Below are 23,554 nucleotides of genomic sequence, written 5' to 3'. Positions count from 1 at the left end.
CACTCAGCTCTACCGGTAAATATGATTACGTGGGCAGAGAGGATAAAAATTGATGACAATATATATCCAATTTCCGATCATATTGACCGATTCAATCACGAATTTTGAATTTTTTCGCGCTTCGCGTGTCTAGACGAGAATACCTGACCCACTAAACCGACGCTCAAGACAGATGATAAGTAGCGGTAAACAGCGTATAACCAAGGGGAGTCTGGGGGGCGAAGCCCTATGGGGGGGGGGCAAGACCAACGTTTTGGGGGGGGGCTGATGAAGCGCTGTTACGGCCCTGCTAAAGACTGAATACACCATATAGTAACACAATTCTCTTTATCTTCAGTAGCAAAATTTATGGTACGCAAAACGTAAGGCGTTGATGTAAGAGAGGACAAGTAATCAGAACTTTTTATTTGAAAACCATACAATTACGCATTTCAAGGGATGAAATTGAAATGACAGAACGCCAGCATGAGGAGATGTAAATATCAAAACCTATGCAGTACTCCACGAAATGGGCTCACGGCAAATTTGAAACCAGTTGGGATGAATCCAAATGGACAAAACATATTGACGACAGACAGACATTGCGTGTGCGATTGAATAATACTGACGGTGGAACTTGAAAACACAGCACACTGAAAACACAACTTTCGATCAAACCAAAAACAAGAGCCACCAGTGAGGAATCATTTGACTGCATATGATCACTAATAGGGTGTGCCGTTGTTAGCTGGGGAAAGGCATTCAGCGTAGAGGCTAGCCTACGTTGCACCTTGCGCATGAAGCTTTTGCTACGCTCCAACGGCAATATGAAAATAACAAGATCAATAACCACTATCACTGTCGCTGGGTTAGTTGAACCACAACTCCAGGGGTTTTCTAGGGGTCATTTCTTTAATGATCACATTCGCATCCTGGTTGGCACGAGAATTTGGAAAGGGTCAATATAGTTCTAGAACTTATCGCCTTAGATTCATCGCGATGTCTCAAACATCGTCAAGTCCAGTAATTCCAAACCTCGACTCTCAGAGCCGTACGCGGCTCTGATTGACTTCTAAATATGCCACGAAAATATACATGGCCCTCGCCAATTTGCGTCTATCAATGCTAAAATAACCAATATAGAATCTATAGAAGTCTATGTGCAATTGTGCATGTTTTTGAAATAGCTGTATGGTGAGGTCCAGAGGTCGGCTATAGCTACCTTTAAATTTTCGTTAAAGTAGCCTACTCGAGTGCTTTCACACGCGGCTCAATACGTACTCTGAAGTTTGAAATGCGGCTCCGACATTCAAAAAGGTTGGGAACCACTGGTCAAGTCACAATGTTCAGAATGAAGAATTCCGAAGCACACGAGCTTTTATGCTTTGTCAAGTGTTGATTTCAATGGAAGGAGTGCCATAGGTAATAATGAGAGTTTAATTCGGGTGTTTCTATTAAAAATAGACCATCAAATCACATATTTGGCGTAGGCTAGTTTCTGGAGTAAAAATTGCTAACACAAGCCTTTTACCACTCAGTCCCACCCAGTAACGATTCTTTTGATTAATCTCGATGCGAGATAATGCTTTATCATGTGCGAGATAAGTGTGTACCACATTCGCAAAACGACATGATGCTTATGCAATGATAACACCATGTGCTACAGCGACAATTGAATTCTAAATATCTTGACGACAGTTTCACATATTGAATTGAGATTGCTGCATATATCCCTTCGGGTGTTTTTCAGACAAACAAAAAACCAATATATATGCATCACCCTAGTGAAATGAATAGTGTTTTAAATGACACGTTGATAAGTGTCATTTTAATCTATTGAGTGACAGAAATAGTCATTCCGAGCGAGATATCGGTACATTATATTCAAATCAGTTGATTCAAACCACCAAGTTACCTCAAATAAGCCAATCATAAACCCTGAGTTATTTGTCACTGAAATGTGCTTGAATATAACTGATCTGGAATTATTCGTGACATAAATGACCATCTACCTATCTTTATGTCATGGCATGAAAATATATATAACAAATTCCATTTGTAAAATCAAATGATTTAAGCACCAGTTCAAATTTGATCAGCGCATATGTTTGATACGGAAGCTCAATTTCACGTCTGCGAAGTCCCGCTACGAGCAAAGCATTGGGATGATACACAGACAGAATCCATTGCAACAATGTGACCGAGTATCGAATAATAAATGCTAGTACCTGTATAATATAATTCTACATCGCTGAAACGATTAAAAAAGTGAACAAAAGAAACAATATTAGAAGCGTAACAAACGATTATTCTGCAGTGAAGCTGAATCATGAGACAACAGTGCAAAGGCAGTGATAAAATTAACCTATACAGATACAGTAGGCGTCAATTGGCGAGATCAGTAAAACACAATATCCCAGTGCATTCTTAAGCTCTGATACAGAGCAGAAACGAATATAATTTGCAATGGCTCACATGAGAAAATATCAATTGGCGATGGCGCTTTCCTTGCTTATTAATTTACGAAATCTGAAATTGAAGAGTCTCTTCGCGTATTTGTACAATTTTATATCCTGAAAAGAAGTCGAGGTGACAAATTAGCACAAAGAAATCACCAGATACCAAGCTACAAACCAGATAATTGAGACGTTTCATCACTGTCATGTCCTCATCAGATACATTAAAACCTGTAGCTCGAGTGGAATTGTACTGGAAGAACTTCTCCTTAAACTTGAGCGGGAATGTGTACTCAAACAAAGCCTGCATTTTCAGTTGCTCTTCCGTGATACCGAAGTAGGTCATTCTCTGTACGAAGAATGTGGCAGCAATATCGTCAGTTACGTGTCGGCACGGTCATAATTTTCAAGGCATATACGATGCAAACTGTGTTGGGGGGAATCCAGATGCAGTTTTGACTGTTCTCGTTAGAGCAGTGGTTACCAAACTGGGATAAGGGGTTTCGATTTTGGAAACCGACAAGATACTGTAGCGTAATGAAGGAGGGTCCGGCTTCTCGAATAGTAGGTCGTTGGTTCTATCACCCGGCCGTGTCAGACCAAAGACTTGATTAGTAACACTGGTATCCATGGCCTCCCCGCTTGGTGCTCAGCATTACTGGGATAGCAAGGAGGGGTGGTGCAAGACTCAGAAGCCTTACAAGGCTATATCTGCACCTTCATTGTCAAGAGTTATATATGCTCGTCATGCACTCATGGTGTGCATATGCACAGATCGTGTGCGTGTGTATATCAGCAAGCTGTGTATATGCCGCAAAAACATCCAGGACAAAAATATTCTACATCCTATTCTCTCCTCCCCTCACCTTGGCAGTTGATCGAACTCAGGACCACAGGCAGGTATCTGCTCGTACCTTAAGATTTTCTTTCGCACTCTTCAAGATGCCTCGCTCCATTTTCAAAACCTGCTTCGGCCTGAGGCTATCATTGACCCATCGATCGTAGCATTGGACCAGACGCAAATCTGCGAGCATTCTGGTCTGCCGGTTGGCGGCCATGTTGTACGGACAGGACATGAATTCCCGTAGAGAGACTCCGCGCCAATCTACACCTGCGTCCAAACGCATGAAACAACCCAATAAATTATTATGATCGGTCGTTATCATCTATGACAGTGGTTCTCAACCTTTTTGTCTTCGCGGAACCCTTTTGAACCGTCACGGACCCCGCAGACCCTCTTAAGTTTTCGTTCAAATTTAGCTCAATTATCCTGCCACCGGCATCCGTCATGGGCAAATATCAACTATAGGCTTGTGATAAACAGCGACAAAATGACCGTTCCTGACAATATAATCATACTATATGTAGAAATTGGCTGGAATTTTATTATTTTGAAGTGTATTCTGCTGCTGCATTTCTTAAATTATTCTGTTTATGTAAGTCCTGAAGGTTGAGAACCACTGATCTATGAGAACCATAACAGATGAAGATGGTTACTATCAGAACGTAACCCTACAAGGCCTACATTTTTCAAGTACTCCCAGTGGTCGGAATTAGCCAGTTTGCACCGGTTAGAACACCTAATTTGCACATGTGAGGTCACAATTTGGTCAAAATTCAGTTTTTTCAGGTCAAAACGTCAAAATTTTGATTTTTTAGGTCAAAATCTTCCGTTTTAGGTGAAAAAATCGCCCTAGTCATAAGATTAGACGAGTAAATACACGTTGCTCTCCTCTGAATTATATTGTTTTTGTCGTCCATATGCGTCATAAGCCACGTTCCCATGCTCACAATTTCGTGACAACTATTTATATTCGAACATGAAATCAGACAGTGCGCTATTGTATACCCCTGCGAATTGAAATTCATTATTTCCTCAAAAAGGATATGTGAACGTTGATCGGGATACGCAGCAATCCAGCCCGATTTGTCGCTATAATCAGCAAACTATTGCCGTGACAACCGCTCTGTGTTCGGCGTGAAAAGACACATTACTTAGTGGATATGCGCTTCCGCGTTTGTTGTCATTTGTGGCATGGCATTCATGATGTTTTACGACAACAATGGTCACTTACACCATGTCGATAATCTCTACTACAATAAGGCGTATCTGCCGACTTTACTAGGGTTACCATACGTCCTCTTTTAAGAGGATTTGTCCTCTTTTTTTAAAGTGTCCTCGGAGGACGCCCTTTTGTCCTCTTTTTTGAGATTCTGTCTTCTCTTTTGAAAATTTAGGTCACATTTAGAGCAAAATGCGAGTGATATGCCGAAAATTAGCACAGAAGTGACGCTCCAGCGGGTATTTTGGAGTAAAAAACGGTGAAATAAGCTCTGAGCGAAAAGTTGACCCTTTTTTTTCTTTTTTAGTCAAACACCTAGCAATGTGGAGAGGAAAACGGTATTTTGAGCTCTGAGCGGTAAGTTTACCTTTTTTTTTAGTCAACCGATCACAAAGTGGGAAAAATTCACCGATTTTTGAGAATTCTTCTCCGGTTTTGCAAGTCTCGAATTTCTGAAAAAGTGTCCTCTTTTTAGATTTCCAAAATATGATAGGCCTAGACTTGACGCACGGGCCACCTCCGGTTATGGCAATATATAAAATTGCCAATATCATTGACAGAATGCAGCCATGAATTCCATATAATCACACGAGGCGGGACCAGATACCTCTAACACACTGACAACATAAAAGGTCTGGTGGGTCGCGCAATGAAGTTTAGATGAAATGTGGGTCGCAAACTTAAAAAGGTTGGGAAGCAATGGGTTGGACCACAACTAAAATTTGAGTCCTACACATCGAAACGAATGCACTTTTAATGTCAGCATGCTACGTTTTTACGGGCATTTATAACATGGAGAACGTGCACTGTGCAAATAACCAGCCGTACGCAACGCAGTTCTATAAAACATGATTCAATACCAAAAAAAGTCATTGATTCAGAGAGGATGATGACACTTGGCATTTATTCTTCATATTATTATTTATGCACGACTCTCTTGGTTTGGGCTCTTATGCGTTTATCAATGGTTTCCAACGTCTTCCTATTCATGAGCTCCTTTCAAGGAATTAGTGTGTCAAGTTCCAAGGACCCCTCCATCATAGAAATTGGTAGGGCTGGGCAAAATCGAGTACCTGAGTGATTCGGTTCTGAATCCCGTAATATGCTTCGAGTCGAGTCATGTTTAAATCGAGTATCCCTCATTACGACGTCACAACAGAATGTACTTATGTCGAAGTTCAAATACGTACCTTTTATGCCACCACAAAGAACATAGTGCCCGTTATACATCATTTTAAAGATACTTTGGTATTTTTTCGACCATACCGATTTCATTGCACTTCTTGACAATGTTGTGGGATCATAGGCGCCGAACCTAGGTATGCAAGGTATGCTACGCATACCTAGACACTTTCTTAGGTATGCGGCATACCTAGAATTAGGTTTGGCATGTATCGGCATAAACCCCGATTGTGTTATTTAGAACAAATCGCAATGTAGTTCCGTCTACGACATTACCTGCTGCCGCTTATGTGAGCGAGGTAACCCGTTGCGCGCGGCCAATTAGCGAGATTCGTCTGTGCGCAAAGTAACGCGTCGCGATTTCCCGTTCAACGTTGCGAATTTAGCGATTTTTCATCCGGTTTAGCGCCAAAATATATGGATCTAGCACCTAGCGATAAATCTAGCGATTTTTAAAAATGTATTTAGAGATTATTTAGCGCTGTTTTACCGAAAATAACCAATAAAGATCAGTTCTGGCTGACGACTGCATTGGCTATACCGGTCACCGGAGTGCGAACTCCGATGATATATAATTATAGATAGGGATGGATAGTAGACGCAACTCCTGGTGGTTACGCATGGGCAAACAGCGTCTCTTCTTGCTGAGTAATCTAAAAGTAGCATAATTGGCAGTGCTACATCTGGCGACCTGAGCGCTGAAATTCAATAAAATTGGCCATGATCGAAAGATAGTGTCACAGTGATTTCGAAAATGCAAAATAAAATATCGTCCGGACAATGGAACCATGCACTACGAAACAGCCCTCAAAATTTGAAAACCGGCATTGCTCCAACCTCCAACAATGGCACCGCCGCAACACAGTGAACATAACAATGACCAATTTCGTCCAGCGATTGTTCTGATCAATGACGATTTTCAGACTTTAGGGGCTGTTTTGAGGTCGTTCCATTGTCTTGACAAAAATTTAATTAGTATTGTCGGAATCAGTGTGACACTAGCTTTAGTTTAAGACCAGATTAATTACATTTCATACCCCGGGTTGGTCCTCGGATTATTTTCTTAAGGTCTCTACTTATAGTGGCTGGCAAACCCGGTTCAAGTCGCATGTCGTGTACACGTGTGTCAAGTCGTACGTCGTGTTCAAGTACTCCAACACAGTTTAGAGAAAAAGTACGGTACACGGGCAAGGCCCACTTATATATAGTTAGCGGTTATGCCTGCAAACCTGGTCAGTGGTCACGTATAGCGATTATTGCGCAAAGCGATCTGCTTTATCGAAATGCATTGCACGTTTTGTCCCGCTTAGAGATGACTATTACGTATTATGAACTAGAAATATGATAAGTGACTTTGGCCCCAGACGAGTAAAATATAGCTAAGAAGAATGTATTGATATAACGGTTCAATTTAACACCTTTAGCAATTAATGTAGATTTAGCGCTCTTTTTTAGCGCTTTTTTCTCAATATTTAGCGACATCTAGCGATTTTTGACACCAGTTTTAGCGATTTTCTTCCATCCGGAGTTGGCAACACTGGTTAAGATGATCGCGAAATTATGTCATTGATGGTCGTGCGCTCGGCAATTGTCGCTAGGGACGCTTGCCTGATTTATCGCGTCTCCAACAAGCCTAGTTTCACTGATATCATCGCTTGCCTACACAATCCCACCTATAACAGGCCTGGTACGAAACATATCATCGCTGGCCATGGCCAACTATCGCGTCTCGAGCCTAGCATGCGTTGGCTCCTATCTCTCGATGGTTTGGAGACAATGCCGTTAGGTGTATGCTGATTAGCGATTGTGATTAAAGAGTGACATCGCTAAACTGAATGAAATCGAATGTCCGCAGACGTGTGCGATTGTGCGTGCGCCGTGCATGCGTAATTGAATTCCGCTAATACATAAACATAACCACCAGATGTGTGTCAAGGCTTGAGTTGTAAAAGACGAGAAAGGTTTGAACAACCTGAAATCGGTGCTATAATAAAACAGATTCCATAACAACTCGGACATTTTGCCTTGCGCAAATCGTCGCCGAGGTTATGTAATACCACTACGCGTTGATAAGCGGCGTATTTAATTGTTCGCGAGCGATCAGGGACTCGCTAATTGACAGCACTTCCGGGATCGTCGACAAGCTTATCATACGCCCAAGTTCATTAACACGAGGAGATTGTATAATCAGCATTGACGCATGCACTTAACCCTCGTGAATCGATGCTATATTAACCAAAAATTATCACAGTGGGATGATCGTGATTTCGGAAATGTGTAATTTCCAGTAACGTTCGTAGCTTCATGCTATGTCATATATATAACAGGGTAATTCCAGCCCAAATCAACCGAGGCAGATAACCACGTGTTTCAAAATACACATCAAATGCAATTCCCAAGAAACATAGATCAATTTCAAACTGAACAAAAGTTATTTCGCGGAAATCCATTCAGCGGTTTAGGATTTATGCGAATTTGAAAAAGTGCACTTTTTGTGCTCAGTCAACCGTTAAGAAGTATGATTTTTTGATCATAAACTTGAGAATTTTACTCTAAATTAGTCTTTCTCTGTGGCTTTAAATGGAGTACATTTTCAGAAAGTATATAGCCTAACACTCATTTTGGATATTTTTATTATGACAATAACCTAGCCGGTTGGGGTTATAAGGGGGGCTAAAGGTAATGCTGGAGTAAAATCAGTCATGCGTGATGACTTTTTCCAGGCTGAATTGTGAAAAAAGGTATACTTCAAATTTGTTGAGTAAGGTATCATATGAAAGCTAAGAACAAGCACTGTGCAATAAAAGCAATACCAATAGTGATTTCAAGGATCTAAGCTGCGTTATAGCAAGAAAACTATATTAATATATTTCCCATTTATCCAAAGGTATTTTCGTTTATATATTTTATACACCTTCTTGATAGGCTATATGATAGATTAATACTTCATTAAGCATATGTAATAGCTTGGGGCAGGGCTTACTTTATATTCCAGCTTTTTACATTTTGGTGAGTGGTGCATAGATAATTTAGATACATTACATTATTTATATAAATGAAATGATCAAATAGTCAGGCGGTATTGTGTTGTGCATGGTTGAAAAATATAATTTTGATAACTGCACTATGCACATATGATTTGGTTCCATGGGAATTGTTCTTCGTAAGTGGCAAAGATTCATCTTGAAAGCTCAATGTCACATGTATGTGTCACCCGTCCAAGTACATAACTGAAATTGTTTGCAAAATTGAGATTTGTGACTGGCAGTGGTAGGGGCATGCGGTCAGAAGAGGCAGTGCCTCATCAGTCATTCAAGCAAAACAAAACTTGAAACACGAAGTACATGTTCGTGTTCATAGTCATCCACAAAGTTTATGAATTATAATTGATAATTATCAATTGTAGAGACATTTTTTATGTCGATAACGTCAAATTTCCATTTTTTGTATTCAAACACAGTAGTAAAATTTGCGGGTTAGTCACAAGTATATCCTCTTGCATGAATTCGCATTCTGTAACCTCATCATGGTCGAGATAGATACATCAATCAGCAATCAGGCTGTGCCATCTGTGCATGGCATTAATGTAATATATCATGTATGCTGACATGTTTATAATATATCCTGACTTGTACACTCAGTGTGATTACCATATTTGTTGGACCATTCAAGTTTGATTGTTTTATATTAGTAAGGATTAAAATGACCAAATTATTTACTTACAGATGGTTTTAAACTAATGGAGACATATGGTCGAGAATTGCGGTTTTAAAGATAATGTATAAAAATGACGAACTGTTTACAGAGAATGCCCAATATTATATCACCACCCAGCCCAAACCATATTTCTTCCAAAATGACGTATCATTACAAAATTTGGTGTCATATCCAAATACAATGACCTAGAAGCTCGATTGTATTGGTATTAGTTTTCCAAATGGCACGCTATCTCCTGAGCTAGAATATAAATATATTTCACTAAATTGTGACAAGGTGAAGATGGAATTTGGGAGCACATGCCTAATCAATCTCACCCTACGTTCATTTTGTGGTAGGCTATTACAGCAACAAGTGACGTGCAAAGAAAAGTACCATAAAAGCGCAACAAAGTAGGCCTAATATAATTCTTTTTCTGATATTAACCAATAGCTGGTAATTTAATCTAAGGATAGATGAGGTGCTCCAAGAAAGAACGGTTAGATACAAAATATTGACACGAATTATAAAGCAATATTTGCAACTGATTGTGCTTTGTAAGGAATCCTATGATATTTTCAATGATTCTTCTTGTAACGCAGCTTGATCGTTGAATGTCCAACCAATGTTTTGTTGTTCGCATAAATTTTGCATTCCGAAAATGCACCACACTCAACTTCATGAATTAAAATTTTGCGTTACGAAACAACAATACCCCAAAAGGCACACTCAGGAGTTCTAATATGGAAAGAATCAACCAAATACGAGAATGACTTTATTACGATATTATGAATCTAAGCCATTTTATACGACTCGAGCACAGTTGAAAAAAGTAGGTTGGACCGGGATTGAACTCAAAACTGAACAGCGAACACAATGACTTGGACTCGAATCGAGTCAAAACTATAAAAGTGAGAGTGTATTGTTACAACCCTGGTGCTGTACAGGAGATGTTGTAGTTGTTCCCCGAAAGAATTTTAGTAGAAATCAGTGAACAGATTTGCGTAAACTTGCTCGTTCGGCGTTGTCACAATTCTGTGAAATCGCTTGCCAAATTTTGATGTTTTGCAAGTGTTCTCGACTGGCGAGACGAGAGAATGATTGCTCTACCAGTAGGCTATGTAATTTACCTGTATGAGATTTGACCAACTGTTGAGGCGATAATGAACAAATATTTTTGAGAATATCCATAACATGACAATATTGCTTCAACTACTACCTCTTAAACGATGCCTGGGAATCAGAGTGTAGCACGAATGTTGTCCTTTACTGATCATTTTACCATGACTGTCCAAGTGCCCATGTACTCGGACATGTTAGAGGGAAATGTTATGTATATTATAGAACCAGGCACTCCGTCAGCTGTTTCCTTATTCATATCTTTGACTGAATAATAGCTTGAATAAATGTTTGATATCACTTGCACCATGGAATGAAATGGATATAGTGCTAGCTAATTAATATACTCAATCACGCAACCAAAAACCAAGCAGCTGTATAAATTATACCACCCAAAATACCTTCAGACACAGGGGAAATATCATATTCTTAGTTTTCTTCCTATAACATTGCTTAGATTCTTGAAATCACTATTGGGGTTCCTATTACTGCATTGTATTTGTTCTTAGCTTTCATATGATACCTCACTCAATAAATTTGAAGTATACCTTTTTTCACAATTCGGCCCAGAAAATTCCGTCATGCATGACTGATTTCTTTGGGGGCCCAACTGTCTCTGCTCATTTGACCCATAAACTTTTGGAATATCCAGCATATTATTGTTCACATTCAAAGTTCACTTAACAGCGGTCTCAAAAACGTTGATTCACCCACAAAAACTCAAGCCCATCATGTATAAAGATTACCGCAAAATAAGTTGTTCAGAAATGCCATTTCAACATGGTTCAATGAACGCAAAAAGTGGTATTTTTCTTACTGCGATAAAATCTTAACGACTTATCCGATTTCGATAAAATTAAGTTTTTTCTGATCAGGAGATCACTGTCTCCCTTAATGTGCGATTTGAAGAAAATCCATGACCATAGGGTAATCTTTTGAAAAAAATTTGGTTGATTTGGGATGGAATGACCCAATATCAAAACTATAATTCTCGTTAGTAAATAAACTTTCCGTTGCAAGGAGCGTATAATTTAAGTACTCGGAAAAATCGTCTATTACTACTCGACTCGAATCATTAGAATTAATACTCGAGTCAGATTCGAGTAACTGTAATCATTGTGCCCGGCACTAGAAATTGGCAATCAATTTTACACAATTTTTGTGATTCACAATCAATCAAACACACACACACACACTCTATCCGTAGCAAACCAAGAATTGTATCACGAGATTCACTAACGCCGAAATATGTAGGCTACGAAACTACGAAATAGTATATATTTATTTGTTTCTTGTTTTACTAAACACCAAAATCACCAGTATCATTGTTGTTAAATATCAGTGGGCATTAGATCTCTAGATGGGTGAATTTTTTTTTTTAATTTCACTCATGAATATTCTTAATAACATATGTTGTTAATTTTTAGTTCTTTCTCGGTCCACGCGTTCAGATATAGGCTACCTGTGGAATTGATGTAGGCGGTGTCTTCAAAAATCTATGGCACATAATTACACATCTTAATGCAGTCGTGACCATACGTAACCACTTTTCCGCGCAAAGCACTAAGAATTTTTTGTTAAAAGGGATTCAGTAAATATCACTAGCGTTAGTGTTTATTGCCAATGACTTTTTGTAGCAAAACCGGTTGAAAAATATGACTCTTTTGAATGAACCATCTGACAAAAAATTTCAATCCCACTGCTAAGTACTCCACACAAGTTTCTTAGGCTACTTCAATTTCAGCGGTAATGACAGGCCTTTTCCCCTTCTGAAATTTTATCGCGTGTACTAGTACAGCACGAGTAGACAGTTATTTTTCCCTACAGGCCAAATGAGAAGCAAAGAATATGCTGGTGGGCCGAGCCAAAAGTTTAAACTATATTATGGGAGAAAACGTATGAGGCAACAATTCAAAGTCCAAGCCAGGTGATTCATAATGTAACAATGACAAAAAACGAAGTTTGAACTATGATATATATGGAAACAGTGACTTGCGACTTTATTGATTGCGACAAACTTTGCTATAGCCTATTGGGGTAATTTTTAATCTGAATTACACATACGTGATCATGATACATAAATAAATGGCTTCAAAGTTATCGCATGTCAAGTTCAGCTTACAAAGTCAACAAACTATGGTTTTAGTTCACGAATTACATTCAAAAGTAGGTTTGTCCAAAATTCCATACAACTTTTCGCAGGCCAGTCAGATTTCCGTCGCGGGCCAGACTTGGCCCATGGGTTGTGAAATGCCCAGATGTGTCTTAGAAGATATTTCTGAGGGGATGAAACGAAAAATACATTTTCCCAAACAGGTCACAACATACCTTCAAAACACAGTGGGATGTCGTACTCTCGATGATTACATGAATATTTCGTTGTCCTCCAAGTAGCACCTCTACTCACATGACGATACTCGCTTACATACCGGTTCAAGGGATTTCGCAGTATCGTGACGTAGAAATACCTGTAATAATAGTTGATTAGTGTTTATCAATTCAAGAGCCACTGTGATTGTAGTGAAGGTACATGGGAAAAACAACCCAGCGCAAATTACGATGGGACGTTTTTTTTTGTTTTGTCCTAAAACGGTTTTGACGCCATATGGACCGCTGGGCAAGGAAGCCGCAGAAGTAGCCTCGTAAGGCTTTTGAAGTCTTGCATCACCCTAAGCGGGGAAGCTGTGGATACTAGTTTTACTGATCAGGTCTTTGGCCTGACCCAGCCGGGGATCGAGCCCACAACCTACAGATCAAGAAGCTGGACAGTAGATCGTTAAGCTGTCGTGTCAGTCTTGTAAAGAATTAAATACAACGAGAAGATACATCCTCGATAGATCCATGAACACTAGAATACAATCAGGCTATGGCTATAATATCAGCTGCTATTGACAAGAAATATTCCGTACGGTGGTGGGGCTGCACATTTTTGTGCAGTTCTCGGCACTCTAATCCAGCCGCAGTAGCGTCATCCGAAGGAATTTTTGCTCGATCTGAATATCGACCAGTAGTTGTGATCCCGGTTTGACTGCATTGTACGTTGTGTTAATTTCTATGATGTTTTAATTGCCTATATACAATGTTTTGACATTCGAGTTTGTAAAATTCCTCACTTGCAGAAGATTGCCCCTGAAGAAAATCAGATCAAAAATTTATGAATATGCCAAAAATACAAGTCAAGCAGTTTATCGGATGCGGAAGGCGAGTAAGTGACGTTCCAATTCGATGCAGCATAGGCCTAGCTCAACTCAACTTTCAAATAGCGATATACAAAATTAGCTTTCTCAAGGGCCCCGGCCAATTCTCGTAAAGTTTTGAAGACAAACCATTTACTTTGACAACACGTAACGTCAGGTCTGGAGTGATAACACACACAAAAAATATAGGCTACTGCAGAAGTATTTCTCACTTTCGTTGATGCACCTTTTTCTCGTATTCATTCAGTTTCTCGTCTACGCATTCGTTCAATTCGGTCCAACCAGAATGAAGTCCACATTTCCAACCTAAAAAAAACATACAAGTAGCCGGAATGCATGCAGAGATGTGAACAATCCCAGATCCAGACCGATTCGGATACAAACATGAAGATTTGAACAATTACAAAATTAAATAGCATTGACTTCAATGGACTGTATACTGACAAGGCACTATGCGCTATTATTAGGTCTGACAGACCGCGACAAGAAAAATAAAAGTATTTTCGAAAACGTCAATGAAATTTGCTAACGTCCAGGATATGCTGTCAGTTGTCTTTGGCACACAATGAACTTTAAGATAGCCCTGATGAGTGAAGACTGACTACCCTGCGCACATCATACCTGTCGAATATCGACTGAACAGCCATGTCTCTGTATCAGAATTGGGCCGCATGCAATTTCGCCTCTTCCGATTCTCCAAGATGTCGCATTCTTTCTCTAGTATGAGATTGCCGACAAGGTGACGGCCAAAGGTTGTGCCACCAGTCTTCTGCATGTGTAGGAAAACCATCACGTCGGACCCGTTGATGTCGAATTGCACGGGCCCAAATGTATCGTTGGGGAATTCATCGGTCTCTATAAGATGAGAAATATGGCTGCGAAATTATGCGCATTGAAAGTTACAGACTATTCATATCCTCATATCTCTCTCATGCAATTGAAACAGTATTAGAATAGCCTATTCACCGATTTTGACGGGGAAAGTAATAAGTCTTGTCTCTCTAGATGACGATGAAAGATCAGGGACAGACTATTCAATCAGAAGATTTATTAGATTATAAGCATATAATCCCAACTACATCTGAGGACACAATACAATGAAGAAAAATCAATTGTACCGAGAGCTGCTGTGTGCAAGTGGTCATTGTGAGGCCAATCTTTTTAATTCGCTGAAAGCGAGAATCAGTATATACAGCTAGTAATAATGTAAAGTTTCGACAAAAGTGTTCAAAGTAGACATCGTTTCTACTCAAGTAGACGTAGAAGTGAATCTTTTTCATGACCATAAAATGTGTGCATCATTGCATTAGTACTTCAGCCCAGCAGGAAGGCTGAGAACATCAGATTTGAGGTACGGTATGCGAGATAAATAGTGACTGCAAAAAGAGTCGAACATTTGATAAATTAATGGCCAACTGCGATGACGAAGTCTACCAGCATAGGAGAACCTAGGTTTTTGAAAATGAAAAGTCCATTGAAAATGAAAAGGTAATTCGCACACGAGTGTAACACGCAATACCAATTTCCACACGCCATCACGGACATTTGAATAGCTGAATGACTTTCCATGCTATTGATACATTCAAGAGTACATTTAATGTACTACATTACCGCTACAGTTCAAACCAACCATCACAATATAGATGCATTCACATTTTCTGAAAGACATTAAACTCACACTTTACATGTAACTTATCCATGTAATTCCAACAAAACAGGATGATAAGTTTTGCCAAGGCTGTAATCGCTGCACTTTTGTAACAGACTCCCGAGCAAGCGCCAATACAAGCTGAGATTGCAAACCAACACAGAACACACTAGAGACATCACACTTTATGCGAATGTAATGTTTGCAATTCGGCTTTTACTTCCCAATTCCTACATCCGCGTTTACTGGTGTCGACTGATAATAATAAAATAGTCAGTCCAAAAGTTCAAACACACACCAACTGATCATAACCAAGGCATACAGCCAAATTTCATCCTGTCATGGTGGTAATTGAACCAGTGAAACCGACAAGACAAACTTGTGTGCCTGTTGAGATCTTATCCGCAGAAACCCACATTCTCATTTGTCAAATTCAGTGACCCCATGGAGATCTATACTAGTTATGCCTAATCAATGATTATCAACTCTTCTTACCTTGGACGATCGTGATTGATGAAGGAGCTGTCACGTTCGTATAATACACAATCACCAATACACTTGTCACAAAGATCCCGATGAATGCAGTCAGCAGTTTGCGTTCTTGAAAGCGTTCCTTCCATGACATACTATACCATTTTATATCCTAATGAATCACAAGTATATTGTGGGTTAGCGGAGGACCTAAAAAATGTTGCACACATTGAAAATGTTCATTGCAAAGGCATGGTAACCACTAGCTTGAGAATAGAAATACAGGCGACCTCAATTTAAATTCACTTCAATGCCAAAGAGTTAAGAACATGATGTCGTTAAAATTGCCAGTCATTATTAGATGACATCTGATAGTTATCCACAAGCTATAATTGGTGATGTATTATGGATGCACCTTTATGAAATATGCTGAACCTCGTAGTGGTCAAACATTTATCATCAGACCAAATGAATACACAAGTATGCAGCTTCAAAGAACAACCATGAAATGATCGTGTTGCAGAGATTCAAGTCTCAATGTCAAAAAGGAAGTTACGTTACTTTGTCCTAATAGGAAGCCATACAATTGTCATCGGTAGCTCTCTCACAAGAGTTAACATTAACAAGCCCACAGCCGCTGTGATTTCAGCATGTTAGAGATATGCATAAATATCAAGAGATACAGCCAACAGGCTAATTCGGTGATCAGAAATTGGATTTCATTGCCACTACAGGTTTACGACGGGTCGAACAAGCCATATTCACATAGTACCAAGTAAACCGCAGTATTGACCATACTTAGACTTAGACTTATCCAATAGCACAAACATCATAAAGCTCAGGTAGCCGCGCTGTATTCAATTCAAGCACCAGAAATTTAAGAACAGTCGAGTCTGCTAACAAATTTCTCATCTGCGTCCAGCAATGCTGCAAGGACAGAAAGCTTGAACAATTTTATCCCCACATAATTTCACAGTTATCGATAACAGCATTGATGATTCCAATCTATGAATGTGTGGTTCAACGACATACGAGCATGCGAAACTTGAGCACGTGGGTTAAAGTTAGTGTTGAGTTATGAAAGGGCAAATTTTGGTGTTAGGTTTGGGTCGGGATAAGGTTTGGATAACACAAACACATTCACATTCTCAAGTATCACATGTTCCACTGTCGTTTTTCATAGTGTTGCACGCTCAAAAGTCGGGCAACTACCACAACTATCAACGGAACCCGCTGAAGAGCAGAATATCGCAAAGACTGCATAAGTCAGCCATTGAAAAGATCACCAGCAGACGGCAATGGCGCCAGCCCACCTGTGACGTTCGGCAGCATTGTTAAATCCGGTAAGTTTTGCAAGTGTGACTTCAACTCCTTACGCACTTCGGAAACCTTAGCGAGCTTCTCCTTATAATCCGCCAGCTTGTCTTCGGATTCTTTCAACAACGCTCTCTGCTGCTTCGTGTAGTCCGCGAGCATCCTCGCCACCTTTCTCCTGTCGTCAATCTCATTAATCAGTCTGCCGTTGTATTCCGCTAGCAACTGACAAGCTTCGTCGACGATACGCGACAATCTATGGGCACTTTCGCCATCTGCGATTTTGTCCAGACGGGATATGTCTTGCACTTCGGGAGGAAGACTGGCGATTTTTTCTCGGACTACGGCATCGGTGGACGCGGCGTTTTCAAGTTCGTTTAATGCTTTGACTAATTCTTCGGCGTCTGGAGGCTGACCGGGGGATAGCGTGAGATAATCATCGTCTTCTTCCTCCATAATCAACTCATCAAGGCGGCTCTTTTTTTCTGGAGGTTCTTCCGGCGTCTTGGGCTTCACGGTTACTTCCGGTTTGGGTTTTGCGGGTTTCGCTTTCTTCGTGACTTTGACGATCGCGTTTCGTATCTTGTCGATGAACTCAACTTGAAACACAGATCTCTCCTGCCATACGTCGAGTATTCTGGCGACGGATTTCTTTGTGGCTTCGTCGGCGTACTTGACCACGTGCGTGAACGCGGTTATCAGCACGCACCGGAAAGCCTGGTGAAATTCCGGGCCCTTTTTCTTGCAATTTTGCAGTATGTCGTTCGCGAGGTACAGAAACGTCAGCTTTTTCGCCGGTTTGGCTTTGATCAGTTCCGTTTGCCACACCTGTGTGATGGTCTTGGAGTATTTACGATGGTGAATCAACCAGAGAGACAGCGTTTGGATGATTTGCATGGAGTTGTTCAGTTCGGCGAGTTTGTGTATCAGCGCGCTTTCAGAAAAAGACGACATGTCCAAAGCTTGAATGCGCGAAAACTTACCAACCTATACCGATCTTACTCTTAAACTTATGAAGATATTTAAATAGTTGCACCTAGCAAAGAAATAGATTGTCATAGCTTATGCCTCGTAGCTCGTTTCACTCTGTCAAGCAACATAATCGAAATATACAAAGAAAAAATTGCTAAAAACGTGCACAGACCCAAATCAGGACTGCAGGCAGAGGTGGTCAAAGTAGTCACCGTCGCTACTCAAGTAGAAGTAGAAGTAACGCCGGAATTTCTACTCAAGTAGAAGTAAGAGTGGTAGTTCACAAGTAAGTAGGTATTCTAGGCTTATTTTTGCCTACAAAACCGAAAACTGTCAAGTAGAAGTAGAAGTAGTCTAAAATCATAACTACTCAAAAAGTAGTGTGAGTAGGAAAAATCTACTTCAAGTACTTCAAAAAGTAGAAGTACTTCGTTACTGACCAGGTCTGACTGCAGGTGATTCGTGGTCACAAATCAAAAAACACAACACCTAACATTCTAAAATTTCGATTAACAATCATCGTTATTTCTATTTGTGCATTCCGCCGTTATAACCATTGATTGTGATTCCAAGTAGAGAAACACCCGTAAATTAACATTTATGATACAAGCACATTATATTATTGAGTATCTCCCTTGGGTAGGCTACTATACATGACTGATGAATGCACACCTTTGTTGTGGAATACACTGGTTCCACATGCAACATGCAAGACCATTCCCAATCGGTAAAAAAAATCCGATGAAAACGAATAAAACAAATGAAAAATTTACTGTTTGCACTGGTAGATATAGCCAACCAGCCAAGGGTACATCGTACATGATCATGCAAAATAGCTAGCACACAAAGCTTAATAGATGAGCAAAAAACCAATTTATCAAATAAAAAAAGCTTCTTAGTTGATCACTAACATTATTTTACTCACAATGCGATGACACCAATACTTGAATAGCTTCTTATTTAACTGCTTCGGCACCATAAAAAAGTCGTTTCTTTATGTTGTTTTATTTATAATATACAGAACTTTGCATTTGTTCTATTTTCAATTTGATTTACTGGTTATGCAATTATTTAATTATTGACAAAATATATTTTAGAGCTGTGTTAAGGTAGGCTATCTGTTTTTAAAAACAAGGCATTCATATCATTCAGTATGGTAGGCTAAGATATACTTTCCAGAAGGCATCAACATACCAACTCTGAATTGACTTGACAAAATCTGTACACCGTTAAACCAAGATATATTTATCTCAAAAGTCGATGATAAGACTAGTTCTGTCTTGGGCACATGTTTTTCATCAGAAACGCACTCCTTACAGCTTACTTCTTTAAGGAGAAAATTGGAATGTGGTAATATTCACGGAAGATATGTGCACTAGGTGTATTGCACGTAGTCAAAATCCGTTGCATGAAACACAGTAGTATAAAGTATTATAGCTTTGGCTTTTGAGTTGGAATCTTACAGCAATATCAATCGGAACTAATATACGTCAATGTGTGTTAAAGCGTTAGAGTATTTTAGCTACAGGCAAACTTTGTGATTAGACAAGATACATAACGAGGGTTCAATAAGACGGAGTCAATCAATCAATAGGCTAATACCGACACCCTTTCATTAAATTATATTGCACCGGAAATTTTGTGAAGGGAAACGGAAACTGGGTTGAATTAGTTCAATTTATATTTTCAACGGGTTAAACCAGGGGTGTAAAACTCTGCTTGGGTCACGGGGCGGATTCAAACTTGTTGATCGCTCGCGAGCCGCACAAGTCCAATTATTACAAAATGTTACTTCCAGATCTATACCGATGTTGCGCTCTGAAATACTTTAGTATCTAGGCTATACATAATAGACGTACCGGTATACATTTCATTTCAAATCATATGATTAGCCGATTGAATACAGTTATAAACCCCTAAAATGGTGGCTCGAACGACGATGCAAGTTGGAATATTTATAATGTATACTCTCTTTGTTTAGTCATGACGCAGTGTTGGCCCGGCGTATTCGTTTTGACTTTGAGGAATGCAGAAGATTTGACTGTAAATGCAAACGGTGGAATTTTGTTCATTATTTTTCTATCACCATTCGCGTTTCTCTGGAGACCTGGGCTGGGGCTTTTTGGGTTGGAATAAGATACACATCGGTGCGACGAAAGATATTTAAACTGTAGGCCTATGGGTACCTTACAAGTAGCAGTGTTGGGATCAAGTCACTACCTTCAAGTCATTTCGATTCATTGCACATTTTGACTCGAGTCAAGTCAAGTCACTCGATTTTTGGAGGCGACTCGAGTCAAGTCAAGTCACAAGTCAAGTCACATTTCAAGTCAAGTTGCCCTTTCGAAGTATTAGGCATGCTTACGTCATGGCATTTTGCTAGCTGTCTGAACTATTGATCAGTATGGTCATTGATTTTGAACCGATGAACGAATATAAGTATAATTGCATAGCCACAGTTTATAGTTACAAGCCAAAATAGAGAGTGAGAAAAGAATTGATAAGATGCAATACATTACCCATTTACAAATTGATATAATACAATTCGAGCCTGCGCCAACGGTTGAGGACGATATAAACTATATTCAAATTCAATTTCAATAAAACAAGAGGTTTGGTTACCGTAAGAACAGAGAACAGAAATATAAATTTTGCTATTAGATTATTTTACTATACTAGTTTACGACAACGTAAGCTGTAAGCTTCAATCACTTCGTTTGCAGTCAATATATTTTTGAGAGAATAATGAAGGCTCAGTAAAACGCATGATCATTGAATGATTGGTCGCTCTCACGGGTGACACCAGCGTTTTGCGAACAATCCGATCATATGCTAGATACAGTGATTTTTATCGACACCGATTATGTGCTTGATAACTGGAAATTGACTCGTGAATTTTGCTTCGAGTCACGAGTCAATCCACATTTCTGATGCGCCGAGTCAAGTCAAGTCAAGTCATTTTGGCAAAGTGACTCGAGTCAAGTCAAGTCATACGAAAATAGTGACTTGAGTCAAGTCATGACTCGAGTCATCCCAACACTGACAAGCAGGCCGTGTATTATGTACAATTGATTGTACAATGTACATACTACTGTTTCAGATTGGCGTTTTTGCCTCTGCAAATAACTATTTCTGATCAACTTTTCAGGAAACCCGTAAATTGAGTGAGCAGTTCTGTACATTCCCAAAATGTGGTTTCAATGTCAATGACTTGTTCCTAATGGTGACTTGAGTGAAAACTCAACACTGCCGTCGTGAACATTTGCCATTATTTACGTCAAATATTCCTTACCAAGAATCTCAGTTTTTTCTAGAAATGTGCTGGATAATACAGGAAGTTTTTCATTTACGAATTGCTTCACGGGCCGGATGAAATCGCCTGGCGGGCAGGATGCGGCTCGCCGCTCGAGGGCCAGGAGTTTGACACCCCTGGATTAAACAGATCCAGCCGCAATGGGAATCGAGTATGTAGTGTGATCCTCTTCCCGATCTATCACTTCATCAACCCTCCTATATCCTCTCCAAGTAGGCTACAAATAAATCGATCTTCGGTATAGGCCCATTACTCCGATTTTGGTACTTGCTGTCCGATAAATCAGCGTACCAGCGCGAAGAGTTTTGGTACAAGGCTGAATGACCGAATCGTTCAAGATCTCCCAAAGGCGGATTGCTCGACTGCTCCATAAATATAATATCGACAGCCCCCGCTTCAGAGATTCGAATAGCACGGGATTCCAGAAAAAATTGGGACCGCCTGCATCTGTTTCCAACGTTTCCATGGCTGAATGTATAACGGGGATGAGAAAATCAGTTAACGAATACGTTGGGATTATTGCCGCGGATCTCTGCTGCATCTGTGTAGTTGTTCTCTTCTCGATTATCTTCACCATTTAGATTCAAACCATGTTGTATAGAGAAATCCGATCGTGAAGTCAGTCCCAGCAATTTTCCTAGGTCATGGTTAGCGGTATATGAAATATAATCGATTCTATTTGTCCAATCCCATTGCGTTCATTAGGCTATCTACTGTTTAAGTAGGTTTGCTGTACAAATATTTAAAAAATTCCACGACATGGCTGGAACAGAGAGGCAGACACAAATCCTTTGCCGTTTCTGACGAGGTCATAATTCGATAGCATCGATCTGCATAGATAGCCGACTTTCGAAATTTACGGCAAGAACAGCTATAATAAGGAACTCAAGGATCATACTCCCATCACAAACGATCAGCTTCGGAGTTAACGATTCGCATGTTAGCATAGACCTATTTCATTGGTATGAACTGCCCTGAGGAAAGATGATAGTGACCTGACAGCTGACACCATGACACTAACATCCCATGTAACATGCGAGGCCATAGTAACAGGTTTGCCTTAATCGGATGCCTGATCCTTGACTCATTTAATTCGTCTTAAGTCAAGATGCATCCCGTGATGTCCACCAACAAGATATTTGTCTTCCACCAGCTTATGCATATGCACAAGATCTTCAGAGACACGTTTCACTCCATATAATCCATAGCATGATAACGGGAGGATCATGAGCAGTTTCAATAGAATCGATCTTCTGTCACTCACCCTCAGAAATCTGACTCAGCAAAGCTAATACCCCTTTCTTTTTTAAATAGTATATTCATATTGAAATGAACCCGAATATTTTCGGCTGACACTCGTCAGGGGTAATCGTCAGCAACTAGTAGAGAATTGGAAAGAACATTGTACTCTGAGCCTCATAAAACAGCCAAATCTACCGGAAACCCGGAAGGTAATACCACCAACAAAAACTTGATGGTCTTGATCGAGAGAGTCATCAACATCACCCGACCGACTCGAATGACCCTCGCGCGGTGCAGAGGTGCAGTGAAGCAGAGATGAGAATGAATTAGGATTAGGATTTGAAAAAACAGGATTCGTGAAATTTTGTCGGATTTGGACTGGGTTAGGAATGTTAGGATTAGACATTTTTTTCTGAACAAATTACGATTTGGATTGGATTTTCCTACAGGGTTGGTTCGATTTGTTTGAAATAAGGTCAGATTTGTTTGAAATGAGGTCAGTCTCATGTTTGAAATGAGGATAGTCATGTGAGAAATAAGGATAGTCACGTTTGAAATAAGGATAGTCGCTATATTCATTACAAGGTCAGTTGCAGTACTAGGCATGATTTCCCAGTGGTAGGAGCCCAGTCCGAACACAGCCCAGACCAAGTCCGAACACAGCCTAGACCAAGTCCGAACACATCCCAGACATGATGTCCGAACACGCCCCAGACACCACGTCTGAATGACAACACAGGCCAAACACCTCTCAGATCCCACGTCCTAATAGCAGCACGTGCCGAACACACCTCAGACATGATGTCCAAACACGCCCCAGACACGATGTCTGATTGGCAGCACAGGCCGAACACACCCCAGACATGATGTCCAAACACGCGCCAGACACGATGTCCGAGTGT

General features: G+C 40.1%; 2 protein-coding genes across 2 annotated transcripts; both read right to left on the bottom strand.

Moving 5' to 3' along the window:
- Positions 1 to 390: 390 nt before the first annotated feature.
- LOC145456471 (heparan-sulfate 6-O-sulfotransferase 1-B-like) lies at positions 391 to 15,971 on the bottom strand. The gene is made up of 7 exons (XM_080334587.1): positions 15,836 to 15,971; positions 14,314 to 14,547; positions 13,905 to 13,998; positions 12,824 to 12,963; positions 3,350 to 3,546; positions 2,614 to 2,784; positions 391 to 2,552 (listed from the first exon to the last, which is right to left on the bottom strand). Exons 1-7 carry the CDS (start codon positions 15,963 to 15,965, stop codon positions 2,466 to 2,468), a joined length of 1,053 nt encoding a protein of 350 aa, XP_080190713.1. The 5' UTR covers positions 15,966 to 15,971; the 3' UTR covers positions 391 to 2,465.
- A 50-nt stretch (positions 15,972 to 16,021) lies between these two features.
- On the bottom strand, positions 16,022 to 18,248 carry LOC145456474 (regulation of nuclear pre-mRNA domain-containing protein 1B-like). Its single transcript, XM_080334591.1, has one exon. The coding sequence runs from the start codon at positions 18,077 to 18,079 to the stop codon at positions 17,078 to 17,080; it is 1,002 nt and encodes a 333-aa protein (XP_080190717.1). The 5' UTR covers positions 18,080 to 18,248; the 3' UTR covers positions 16,022 to 17,077.
- Positions 18,249 to 23,554: the final 5,306 nt, after the last annotated feature.

The sequence above is a fragment of the Botryllus schlosseri genome, chromosome 14 (assembly GCF_051294905.1).
Source record: "Botryllus schlosseri isolate E-star chromosome 14, Bs_hap1, whole genome shotgun sequence".
Classification (NCBI taxonomy): domain Eukaryota; kingdom Metazoa; phylum Chordata; class Ascidiacea; order Stolidobranchia; family Styelidae; genus Botryllus; species Botryllus schlosseri.
The sequence above is the reverse complement of the archived record's forward strand: the minus strand, read 5'-3'. Positions and strand labels throughout refer to the sequence as shown.